We start from the raw sequence: 13,347 nt of genomic DNA on the forward strand, positions 1-13,347 counted from the left end.
TCGGATGCTGAAACCACCACTGCAGAGTCTTTGGTTGTCTTAGACCCTTGATTTAACATCTTCAGATTTTCTTTCAGGGACACCAGACAGGCGTAGATTCTTCTTCTGCATCATTCATTTTGGTTTCCATCTCTCCAACCTTCTTCTGCAGCTCTTTAAATTGCTTTTTCAGGCTCTCAGTTAGTTTTTTCAAGTCCATGACCTCCTGATGGCAAAACTCAAGCGACTTCTTCAGATTGTCAATTTGGACAGTATTGGACAGCTTCATCAGTTTATTAATTTTTTTAAGTAACTGCTTTGATAATGATGGACTGTAGCTCAGACAGTCGGCTCAGTTGCAGCGCTTTTCTCAGGATTATATTGCTTTTCTTCTCACCTTCTTGGGGGGATGTTTAGGTGTATTTGGCATTGAAGAGCATTCTTCATCATCCTTCAATTCAATTCAATTTTATTTGTATAGCCCAAAATGACAACAACAACAGGCTTCGTATTGGTAATTGAAAAAGTGAAACATGAACTCAAAAGGATCATGAATACAAAGAGTTCAATAGGAAAATACTAAAATGAACTAACAAACTGACTAAGCTATACTGGCATCCCTTCCCTTAGACCCCCCTTCCTTCATGTGACAGGCATAGGAATGGGTTTCCCAGATGTGTCTTTTCTTCTTAGAAGCATCCACTTCCATATTTTCCGAAGAGCTTCTGCGGTTGAGAGAGCCGCGGTTTTCTTTTGATTTCTTCATCATTGTTAGTTTCAGTTTAAAATACTAGTTTGAAGAATCTTTAAGGCACAACTTGTGTCTTTGTTTTTAGGCAAAAGGTCGACGAGAAAACAAACATTTTGTGCAGCAGATTCCAAGTTTTAAACACTCAGAGGTTTCATACATGTGGTTGTGGTCACCAACTTGGCTCCTCCTCTAAGAAGGTTGCATTCGTTGGCCGCTTTTGAACATTTGTTGCGTCGCTGTGACATAAGCTGCCCACAACCGCAGCTCAGAAGGAACGCAGTTCTCCAATTTGGACACAGCCAAAGTCTCTAACTGTGACTGCATGCGCCGCCATCTTGACGCCACATTCATTTCAAAGTCAAGTGGATTAAAAAACGGTTACAAAGCAGCTGATCTGGGGAAGTGATGCTGAAGAACAGTTTTCTTTAAAAGTTTTAACCACAAACTTGACCACTTAAATCCTCTATTGAGCTTCTTTAATTCACAAGAACCAAAATTGATCATGAAGTATTTGTAATTATCCTTTTATAAAGTTAGTCACCCTAAATTTTGCCATTTGTTTTTCGGACTGTAAGGGATTGAAACTGAAAAAAAGCTGCTTCTCAGGATCATGAAGCCAATGAGAGTCTTTCTGGAGAACATCTAAAATGTTCTGTATTCTTGTCCCTCAGGCTGGTACAGATTTCAAGAGTCTGTCTTTAGATTTTATTCTTGGTGTCTTTATGTTTTGATTATGTGGGTGTGGAGCAGGGGGGTATTCCAGAAAGCAGGTTATGCTAGCTCTCACGGTAAGTTTGAGGCTAAGGAAGTTGATAACCTCAGCTTTCGGTTCCAGAAATGGAGGTATGTTTCAGGGTAGGTCAAGTTGCCATAGCAACTCATGCTCTGAACATAACCTGGTCCGGAGCAGGTTTAGTTGAAGGTTAGTTTGTTTACAGAGAGGTGAAGCATGGAGTGTCCATTTGAAGATGATTTAGTGGATGAAGAAGCTCAGATAATACTTTTTCCACCATGAGAGGGTGATAAGACCACATATGGATGTTGGAAAAGTAATTTTTTTACTTTGATCTAACTTTATTATTTGTTTCAGTTAAAATTAATCATTTTTTTGTAAGTTGGTTTAAAACTTACACGTAGTTTTCAGACAGTTATTTTACATTCATTCAAATTAATTCAATTAAGTAGGTGTAACTTTGGTGCTGCTGTTAGATCGGCACCGCAAAGGATTGTCGGATTCCCTTTGCCTGTCTGGACGGATTTGGGTTTAGGTGTGGGTTTTTGACCAAATGTGTTTAGTTGTTTAGCTGTTTTACTGTGTTTCACCGTGTTTTGCCGAGTTATTTTGCCCTACTGAGCTTGTGTCTCTGCACCATGAGTGAGAGTGAAGGAGAGGATAATTAGTTTATATAGCACTCCTACAATGTTACTCTGTAATGATAATGATGCCAAATTCTTTCATGAATTTTTGTACTCCGTGCATTTCCCCCCGTCTTTTTATTGTTATAAAAATGAGTATATCTGCCGGCTCAAACTTAGACATTTGAGAGTTCAAGAAATATAATTAATTAAGATGGAAAATATTTAATTGAATTGGAGTAATATGACATTTAGTTAGATAAAAACGTAAATTTGAGTTGTATAAACAATTATTGAGTTTTACAGACGTAAGAAATTAGGTTGAATAAATTTACCTCAATTTTTTGCTACCAATAGAAGTAATTCATTTAAGTTGGCAAAATTCGATACGTTTTATATATATATGTATATGTCAAAATGAAAATGGAAATAAGATCAGAAACTCGTGCGTTTACTTTGTCTGCTCTCTTTCTACACGCAGAAACTCTTTCTTTTGATGATGCAGCCGTGTTACTTTTTGATGGACGTATAATCTTCATACGCCGTCATTAAAATCTCAGACTCCGTCTCACTGAAGTACAGCGTTTTCTTTTTTTCTCCACGCGTTTCCATGGTGACTCCAGAAATCGGCGATCCATTGAGAATGTCTTTATGTACCTGCTGTGCACGTGCATTAACCCAGGGTTACCAAGTGGAGCGTAATTACGCCAACTCATATCCGGTCTTTTGGAAACAACATACCCAGAGTAAGCAAGTTCAGGCGGATTTCAGCCAGAGTTCAGGCTTAAAGTCAGGCTAGTTTAAACATGCTTCCTGGGGGGTATTCCAGAAAGCAGGTTATGCTAGCTAAATCAACAGAAACCAAACCTCAGAAATAACAGCTTCAAACATTCAAACTGCCATTTTGGCTCTTTTGATGCTGTTTTGTACGTTGGTCTTCAATTAAAGTTTGTTGTGTTCATTTATTCACGAATTGTTGAAATGCTGTGGAAGAAATAAATGATTTTATTCGAAAATTGGAAAAATGTTGTCTACTTATATAGCACTTTTCTACCTTGTTTTAAGGTCCAAAACGCTTCACAGTCAGTTTCCTTGAGTAAGCCCTGGCTGCAGCCTGCAGAATTGGTCAACATAGTGGAATGCTGAGGAATGTGAACACGCTGTGGAATGTTAACCCCGCCCACATTGAGCCCGTCTTCTTCTTTGGTTTTACAAGTTTCCATGTGCAATATTGCCACCTACCAGTTTTTAAGGAGTTTTTCCTTATCGTGAAGGGGGGGGGGTCTAAGGGCAGGAATAACAGTTTAGTTTAGTCTGTTTTGTTAAAGTTTAGTATTTTCCTGATGCATTCTTTGTATTCATGATCCCCTTTTTATTGTTTTTCATTGCGCTAAATAAAAAAAAATATTTAATTGAATTAGAGAATTTATACAGTGATTCCTGTCTTCTTATGCCTTTCACAAGTTTCCATGTGCATGTATTAGGGAGTTAATAAATTCTGTCTGGCCTCACAGACTCAAAAAATAACTCATTGAACTCAATTTAATTGTGGGCAGGATTTCCATCCAATAAATATGAGTAACCCCACCTCAAAGAAAATTCTTCCATGTAACGAAATATAATCGAGTTAGTCGAACTAAGTTTTATCAAGGCAAAGAAAAAAAAAAGAGCAACAGCAGTCTAATGCCAAATTTGAACTCTGAACCTCTGAGTTATTAACCCACTAACTAAGCCTCTGAGCTATCTCTCCAGTGATGAAAAGAGGCCGCCGGTATAAATAAATAGATTCCTTATTTCTATAAATGAGGCTCGTCGTGTATCGTCTTATTGGGAGAAGCCGAGTTGAAACGATTTCATGGCACAGTTTCGTTTTTTACGTGGAAAAAACGAACGAAAGTTTTCACTTTTGAAAAGTCGAAGGATTTGAAGGACTAATAGACATACCAGGCATTACATTAGATGAAGAAGATGAACATTTTAATAGTTCAATGGTTAAAATAGGTGAAAAAATTGTAGCCGTGAGACGGAAAAAAGAATAAAGAGAAACAGGAAAACAGCATTCAACAGCATGCCCCTTACTTGAACTCAATTATTTTGGATTACTGGAGTTATAGGGGAAACTATTAATACATTTTGTGTTAGGTCAATTAAATGTAGATACAATCTTTTAAAATAAATATTTTTAAATAAAACAAACTTGTGTTACATGAAAGAGGGGCTTGAATCATTTTTTTGAGTGATACATAAAAAAACATTGCACCATTCAAATTTTCCTCCCCTCTCTTCTCTTTCTTCCTCATACAATTCACAATGACACAAAATGTGCTCCACTGATTCTTCCCCTTTCATGCAATCACAACTCCACTGATGAAGGTGAATCAAATGCACGGGCTCAATGTGGGCGGGGTTAACATTCCACAGCGTGTTCACATTCCTCTGCGTTCAAAGCATTCCACTATGTTGACCCATTCTGCAGGCTGCAGCCAGGGCTTACTCACTTTATGTGAGCTGTGACAGTCCGGTCCCAAAATATCCCTTTTGACCTCGTTTTCAAACTGCTGAACTAGTTTTGCTTTGTTTGTTTTTTATTACTCTCAAGGGCCTGTTGCACTAAAGTAGAATTAAGACATCTGGGATAAATGACTGAGCTGAGCTCAATGAATCCAAAACATGTGCGTCCTGGCTTAATTGGTTGCACAAAGGCAAAGCCAGGATGAGCAGACACGGATTCATCAAGCCAGGTGTAACCAATCCTGGATAGGTGCGCGCTCACGGCTCACTCAAACAGACCCCGCCGAAGATCACAGATAAACTGATTTACCATGGCAACTAGAGCCGCGTACCTTTCCCCGTCGGAAGCACAAATCCTCATGGAGGCATACGAGGAGGTAAAAGATATAATTAAGAAGAAAGGCAACACCACCACAGTGATAAAGCACACTCAAAAAATTTTTAAATTAAATTACCAGCCAATTAATTTTATGAAAATGTAACTTGTCATTTCAACCAGAAAATGTCATGTTTGTAAATCTTACGTGAATGAATCATGTTGATCGTACATAAAAATAATCCATTTAAAAGTTACTTATTTCAATCATGTTGATCCAACATGATACCGTTAAATTGGATACTTTAGTAATCGCAAGGAATTGTGGGATTCCATTTTCTTTGTCTATCTGGGCAGATTGGGGTCTAAGTGTGAGTTTTTGTCCATGGGTTTTATTGTCTAGCTGTTTTACTCTGTTTTAACTAGTGATTTAAACTGATATGTTTTATTTCTTTTCTGCACCATGAGTTAGAGTTTGGGAGAGGATGATGACCAACCCCCTTGTGCGGTGCCAAATTAAAGTTACTATGCTGAAGGAAGAAATTGTGGTATTGAAACTTATGTTTTGTGATGTGGGACTTTGCTGCGTATTTCATGTCTTTGATGTGAAAGATATTGACTGTAACTTTTGAAAACATTATCAATGTCCGATGTATAAATAACATTAAAGCAAAAAATCAAGTTATATCAACATAACTTGTGTTGGATAGTCATACAAATTTAAGTTAAATAAAATTAATTTAATGAGTTGTGACCAATTGAAGTGATTCAACTAAGTTGGATCAACTTTTATCTTTTGAGAGTGAGCAACAATATTAATTTAAAGTTGGGTCCAACTGCAGTATTTAGATTGAATCAACTTAAATTTATTAGTTTGAACCTAAGTACATTGAGTAGGACCAATATGATTCATTTTTGTTCAAGTAACGCTGTCTAATCATGTGGAAATCATTTCCATAATTTTTTTATGTTCATTCAAAGTGAACGTTTTTTGAGTGTAGTTTACCTGCTTTGTTTTGTCCTTATTCAATAAAGGAACATAATGTTACACATTGTGTTTTCATATTTTAATGGAATGTGTATTTGTTTATATGACAGAGTACTAGGGCCCCACTGAGGAAAAAGGATAAAGTCATAAATTTATGAGGCTGGTTCTTTCTGCAGAAAAGCAACATATTCTTTTTACAGTTTTGATCGTTATGACAATGTGATACTTCATATTCTGGCACATCAGCATGTCTTCGTTTATGAAACCATACTGAAGTACAATTTCACGAAATGCCCCACATCTGTCATTTTAACAACTGTCCTCCTTTAAAACAACTGGTTACAATATTATGACTTGTCTTTTTTCCCCTCTGTGGCCCTAATATTCTATCATTTTACATATAGCCTTATAGTCTATGGGAAACTGTAAATTATATAATGATAGCAACATCGTCTAAAACTCATTATTTATCCAGAATGATTGAAATTAATGATCACAAACGTTTAAATAATGACAGTGGGTCTAGTTATATGTGATAACAATCTATAGTGAGCAGTGAAATAACTGTTGGTTTCCATTTGTGGCGACTGCTGACTGACATTAGGGATTAGATTAAATAGATCCTGGGATTTAGCCTGGTCTGGAGCAGGCTAGCTCCACAGAATAAATCTCCATGGTAACTTATACCATAACATATCCTCCTGCCCCCTATCCAGCTTTAGTGCAACCGGATTGGGGATCAATTGAGCCAGAATCACCAAGATATCCTGGCTTACTTTTGTGCAACAGGCCCCAGATATTTGCACTCATGTCTCAAAATATATACAAATCCTGATTAAAAACAATATAAACATTTCTTAAAATATATATGAAAAATTATCAGAATTTGGTGAAATTCAAAATAAATAAGAATATAAATTAAACTGTCAGTCTACCTTTGTTACACAGAACAGACCATAATAGTTTCAGATCACAGTCGCATTTAAGCAGAAAGTTACTTCGTCTTTTGCACACAGTGTGGAGAGTGAATGTTTGGTATTTTGTATGTGCAATATTTGTTAATAAAGTTTACTAAAAAAAACATTCGGTTATTATCTAAAAAAAACAACTTAAACTGGTTTCATGTTTTGATTCGTTTCATTTGACATATTAATGTCTGTAATAAAGAATAACTGAATTTAATGGTATTAAAACGTAAGAATGAACACAAATGTACTTTGTTTTGCTCAGAGGGCTGTGACTTGTTTTTTTTCTTCCTTTTTGTTCGTTACAACACCGAGTTTAGTTTCACTTTGTCTGACTTTCCTTTCCTTTTCAAACGAGGAAGAAGCTTTTAGCGAAGCTGTTTCTTTTCGACTCCGTCTTTTAATGTTTTTTAAACGAAATTTAGAGTTTTGCTTGTTTTCTTTTAGGCTTTTTCACCGGTTTTTCTGTAATTCGGTCAATATTTGTTCTTAGTATATGTTTTGGCATGTTTTTCTTCAAAATGCCGTCGACGCCCTTCTTCTTCCTCTTGGGCATTATTTTGTTTTTAACCTGGTTTACCAAAGAAGTTCTCTCGGGTAAGTAGTTCTAATTTATTTTTGAAGAATGTTCTAGAATCAGAATCTGTATTTACCAAAAGTCAGTATTTTAAATCAGAATTCACATCTATGAATCTTTTAGTCAAAAACTACAACAACTACAAATGATTGTTTCTAATTTACTGTGTGTGGGCGGCAGGGGCTCAGGTGGTTGAGCAGGAAGACCAATAAGGTTTGATGGTTCGATCCCCCCCAGTAGACTGTCGTTGTGTCCTTGGGCAAGACACTTCCCCCTCCCTGCCTCCAGCGTTGCTCCTCTGGTGTGTAAATGTTCATGAATGACTCTTTGATGGTCAGAGGGGCAATAGGGGCCCTCTGTCAGTCTGCCCCGGGGCAGCTGAGGCTACATCAGTAGAGACCATCACCAAGAATGAATGAAGAATGGACACAATGGAGGAACTTTGAGTCTGGAAAACCTCAGATAAATCCAATTCATTATTATTGTTTAATTATTTACTTTTACTCTGCAAGGAAACAACAGTAAAGTAATTAAAAGTTTTTTTATTTTCAGGAAAACACGTTTAAAACATCTTTGTATGTTTGTTGAACGATAGAAACAAGAAAATGTAAAAATTGACATGAAACAGAAAAAAATCCACTATTCTGGTTCTCATTGTCAATATTTAGAAATGAGTTCCATCAACAGCTGTCAAAGTTCTGCTTAATGTCATCAATGTAACATTAAAGTGGTTTTTTTTTACACATTTACTCTTTGTTATTTGATCTTTGCAGCTAACATGGAAACATTCTTAAGCTTTTGTGTAATGCTGGTTGTCCAGTTGAAGAGAAACACTCAGGCTGTGTCCAAATTCCCACCCTAACCTCTAAATAGTGCACTATAGTGGGCGTTCCCCATTTTATAGCGCTGTCTGAATCTACAATTCCAAAATCCAATGCCCTGGAAATTGCCCAGAAGTCTCTGCATAAAAGCAGTTTGCCTCGATGATCACTAGATCGGCGAATACAGACCACAATGCATTGCTTTGCAACATTTTTTACCAAATCAATATATTTAACTGTATTTTTTTGATAAACCAACAAAGTTTTTATCTTCAGAAGTCAGTGGACTCATAAATAATCTACACACAGTGCCGTACTATATATAGTTTTTAGTAGTTAGGGATAAGGGGGGGAATTCAGACACAACCTAAAAACTTTGAAGAACAACTTTTTTAAATCTGCAGGTAATGGAAACCTGGTTACTAAGATAAACTAAAAGAAGAATTTTGATGCAGAGACATCAAACTTGGAGAACACATGAAAAAACTCCATCTGTGTAAGAATGACTATGGTTGCTATGGAAACCTACCCTTTGTGAAGCCTGCAGGCTTGAATTGGCTTCAGAAAAGATTATAGCTGATATTTTAGACTTTATTGTTATTTGGAGGTAAAATGTGTGTTTTTTAGACTGTCACTGTTTGTTAGCTTCATGGTACAGAACCATTCAGTTCTGTTTTTTTTTTAAACTTGTCCTGTCCAACAGCTGGGCAGACAGATGAGAGCTGAGGGCCTCTTGTGTTGGACATATTTTACTTTAACAATAGGGGTTATTAATCTTCAGACAAACCAAAGGTATGACTGAATAAACCCCTTTTGGAATTGAGGCCAAACTTTATTAATTTCAAACATGTTTGAAAATCTTTGGTGTTGGACCGGACGGAAAAGGAAAGAGGGGAAGAAGAGAGAGGGACGCTAGAGAGAGGGACCATTCAGTTCTGCTTTTAGCTTTAATTATAATTCTATTTAATCCAGAAATGACTTTTTGATAAAAAAGTATTTTGAGAAAAAGGCCTCACTAAATTTGTGTGTTTGTGTGTAATTCTTGATTTGTAAATCATACAATACATTTTCTGTGTGTAGTTGCAGTTATGTATTCACATGAACACTTGAAAAACATAAGAATATGAAATACAATTTAGCTGCTTTAAACTTAGATTGTAATTAATATCTGTTAAAAAGAAGACTTCTTTTCACTTTCATAAACATATATGCCCCGATAATTACAATATATTTTATAAGAGTAAATACGTGTTTTCAATACACGCATCAAATTATGATGATGATTATTATCATTATGAAATTATTTATTGATGAAGGTGTTGACTTGTAATCAACTTTTGCTTTACAGAGAAGGTTCTTTTGGGGTTAAAGGGTTCCAGCGTTGTCCTCAGTCCAGGTGATGCAGAAACGTCCATCACCAGCATAAGATGGAAACATGGAGATGATTTGGCTGCAGACTGGTTTGGAGGGAATCCAACGTTCTACCGGAGCTTTAATGGTGAGAATTTAGTAGTTTTCCAATAATAAATATTAGCAATGAGACTATGGTGTCCTGTGATGTCACATCCTGTCTACTTCCTATTAAATGCAAAGGTGCTGTTGTCCCCTGAAAAATGACCCCAACATTCACGCTAACCTTCTATGATGAAGAGCCTGAGGCGTTTGGATCCATGAGCAATAGATTTTAATGGCAGCAAGAACAGAGAAGGTGAATCAGTCAGAACAGGAAGAAGTTCTAAAACACAGGAAGTCAGACTGAACACAACAGCAAGAACAAGACTTCACACCAGAAAAGTTCAAAACTCTGGAGATGGCTCCCTCTAGTGGTCAGAGGGAGCCATCTCCAGAGTTGGATGTCTGATTTCTGACACCTTCATGTGATTCCATTGTTTTTCTTGTCTTGTGACGGAAAGAGTCAGTTTCTTTTGTGTGAAATGTGATTACTGGACTGACTTTGAAAAAGTGATGGAAAGTGAACAAATTCTGTTTGATAAACATTTCTCCATAAATATCTGTCATTCTTCCAGATCTCTGCAGCTTAAATACTGAAACAGGTGAACTGACCATCAATAATGTGAGACCAGAGCACGGCGGCGATTACACGCCAGAAATTAACGGAAAAATCCTATCTGCAAAAAAAGTACAAGTTTTCTGTAAGTTATAGTTAGTTTTCTGTAACTTTGCTTTGATTTGATTCATTTTATTCATTATAAGTTTTGTATTTGTTCTCTTTTCAGCTCCAGTCCCCAAACCCAGAATTACTCATGACTGTAATCCTGAGAAAACCAACTGTACCCTCACCTGTAGCTTTGACAGAACTGATGATCTGGGAGATGTGGAGGTTTTCTGGATTCTAGATGACAGACGGGAAAAAGGCACAGAGCTACAGATCACTAAGGTACACAGAAAACATCCAACATTCAACCACAAATGATGAAAAAAATCAATTTCTTCACAAAACTATTAATTATAGTCCGTAGTTATGCGGTGGCTGTATCGGTCTGTTGTGGTGAAGAGAGAGCTGAGCCGAAAAGCAAAACTCTCAATTTACCGGTCGATCTTCGTTCCAATACTCACCTATGGTCATGAGCTATGGGTCATGACCGAAAGAACGAGGTCCTGAATACAAACGGCTGAAATGAGCTTCCTCCGCAGGGTGGCATGGTCACCCGCGGGGAGCTCGGAGTAGAACCGCTTCTCCTCCACAGCGAAAGGAGCCAGTTGAGGTGGCTCGGGCATCTAGGCCGGATGCCCCCTGGACGCCTCCCTGGAGAGGTGTTCCGGGCATGTCCCACTGGGAGGAGGATCAGGGAAGACCCAGGACACGCTGGAGAGAATATGTCTCTCGGCTGGCCTAGGAACGCCTCGGGGTCCCCCCAGAGGAGCTGGAGGAAGTGGCTGGGGCGAGGGAAGTCTGGGCATCTCTGCTTAGACTGCTGCCCCCGTGACCCGGTCCCGGATAAGGAGAGGAAGAAGATGGATGGATGGACTATTAATTATTCAAAGCAAAAACATAAATGGACTCCAAAAAAAGTTCAGACTTCTATCTACAACAATGAAACTTTTTGAACTTTTGTCTTTAGGAGATGAAGGAGGAGACGTTTATCTGCAGCCTGAAAAATCCTGTCAGCTCTGAGAACAGCACAGAACTGAAGAACCCTCTCTTTTCTGGTGAGTCATCATGTCTGTAGAAACCCACAGAATCACTAGAACCACTAAAACCCAAGAAAAAAAGAAGTTATTGTTTTTGTTGTCAAATGATAGACACAAGAAATTGTAAACATTGACATGAAATATTCTGTTTCTCATTGTCAATATTTAGAAATGAGTTCAATCAACAGCTATCAAAGTTCTGCTAAATGTCATCAATGTAACATTAAGTGGTTTGTAACACATTTAATTTTTGTTATTTGATCTTTGCAGCAAAATTGGAAACATTCTCAAGTTTTCGTGTCGCCTTAACAAAATAACAAAATGCTGGTTGTCCAGTTAAAGAGAAACACTAGAAAACTTTGAACAACAACTGGTTAAATCTGCGTGTGGTAGATGGAAACCTGGTTGCTAAGATAAACTAAAAAAAGGATTTTGAAGCATAGACATCAAATTTGAAACAAAAGCGTTGATGGAGTAAAATCAAATTTGGTGATCACATGTAATAACTCCATGTGTGTAAAATGACCGTGGTTGAAGAAAACGGACTGTGAAGCGTTTTGGACCTTAAAACAAGGTAGAAAAGTGTTATATAAGTAGACAACATTTTCTAATTTTTGTATAAAATCCTTTTTCTTCAACAGCACTTCAAACAATACGTGAATAAATGAACACAACACACCTTTAATTGAAGCACAACGTACAAAACAGCATCAAAAGAGCCAAAATGTTGTCTGCTTGAATGTTTGAAACTGTTATTTCTGATGTTTGGTTTCTGTTGATTTAGGAAAAAAAGGCAAATAATAAAAAACAGAGTTTTTCTGTTAATTCATTTTCATTTATAGTTTGAAATGTTAAAGGTATAATAGATATCTAGATTGGATCCATTTAGGTAAAATTAGCCTGTATTGTATCACCACAACGTTAAATGAATCTTCTATGTATTGATTAGTAGATCACGTATGGAGATACGTATAGAATCAGGGGAAAGATACTCAGCCTTAAATATTTATATTATTATTCAGTGTTTAATAATGAATGAAGGTATTGACTTGTCTTTAACTTTTGCCCTGCAGATGAGGTAGTTAATGCATTAAAGGGCTCCACCGTTGTCCTCAGTCCACATCTTGATAAAACAGAGATCATCAGCATAAAATGGAAACATGGAGCTGATCTAGCTGCTGACTGGATTGGTCGGGATGTACCATTCTACCGTAGTTTTAAAGGTGAGAACTTCTTTGTTTTCCAGAAACAAACAAATACAATGAGACTTTGGTGACCTGTGATGTCACATCCTGTCCACTTCATTCTAAGTGTGGGGTGGTGTTGGTGGAGTACAAACCTGGTTGTTGTTGATCTTTGTCCCTAATTTGAGCACATCTCAGGAAAAAATCTGAGAGTGAGTGAACATTTCTACATAAATATGTCATTCTTCCAGATCTCTGCAGTTTAAATACTAAAACAGGTGAACTGATGATAAATGATGTGAGACCAGAGCATGGTGGCGAGTACACGCCAGAGATTAATGGAAAACTCCTATCTGCTCAAAAACTACAAGTTCTCTGTAAGTTATAGTTAGTTTTTCTGTAACTTTGCTTTGATTTGATTCATTATTAGTTTTATATTTGTTCTCTTTTCAGCTCCAGTCCCCAAACCCAGAATTACTCATGACTGTAATCCTGAGAAAACCAAATGTACCCTCACCTGTAGCTTTGACAGAACTGATGATCTGGGAGATGTGGAGGTTTTCTGGATTCTAGATGACAGACGGGAAAAAGGCACAGAGATACAGATCACTAAGGTACAGAAAACATTTACACATATAACCACAAACGATGAAAAAAAAAATCTTAAACTAAACTATAAATTATTCAAAGCAAAAACACAAATTTTCTCCAGACAAGTTTAGACTTCTGTCCACGGTGATGAAACT

At 37.1% G+C, this 13,347-nt stretch overlaps 1 protein-coding gene across 1 annotated transcript in view; it reads left to right on the top strand.

The window, feature by feature from the left end:
- The window catches only part of LOC105358837 (uncharacterized), a 182,659-nt gene that overhangs the window by 45,541 nt on the left and 123,771 nt on the right, over positions 1-13,347 (top strand). Inside the window, exons 5-9 of the mRNA XM_078939599.1 lie at positions 10,502-10,662; positions 11,348-11,435; positions 12,491-12,640; positions 12,853-12,978; positions 13,055-13,215. Of these exons, the coding sequence (XP_078795725.1) occupies positions 10,502-10,662; positions 11,348-11,435; positions 12,491-12,640; positions 12,853-12,978; positions 13,055-13,215 (686 nt within the window). The remainder of the gene's footprint in view (positions 1-10,501; positions 10,663-11,347; positions 11,436-12,490; positions 12,641-12,852; positions 12,979-13,054; positions 13,216-13,347) is intronic.

The sequence above is a fragment of the Oryzias latipes genome, chromosome 2 (assembly GCF_053564925.1).
Source record: "Oryzias latipes strain Hd-rR chromosome 2, Olatipes_Hd-rR_3.1".
Taxonomy (NCBI): domain Eukaryota; kingdom Metazoa; phylum Chordata; class Actinopteri; order Beloniformes; family Adrianichthyidae; genus Oryzias; species Oryzias latipes.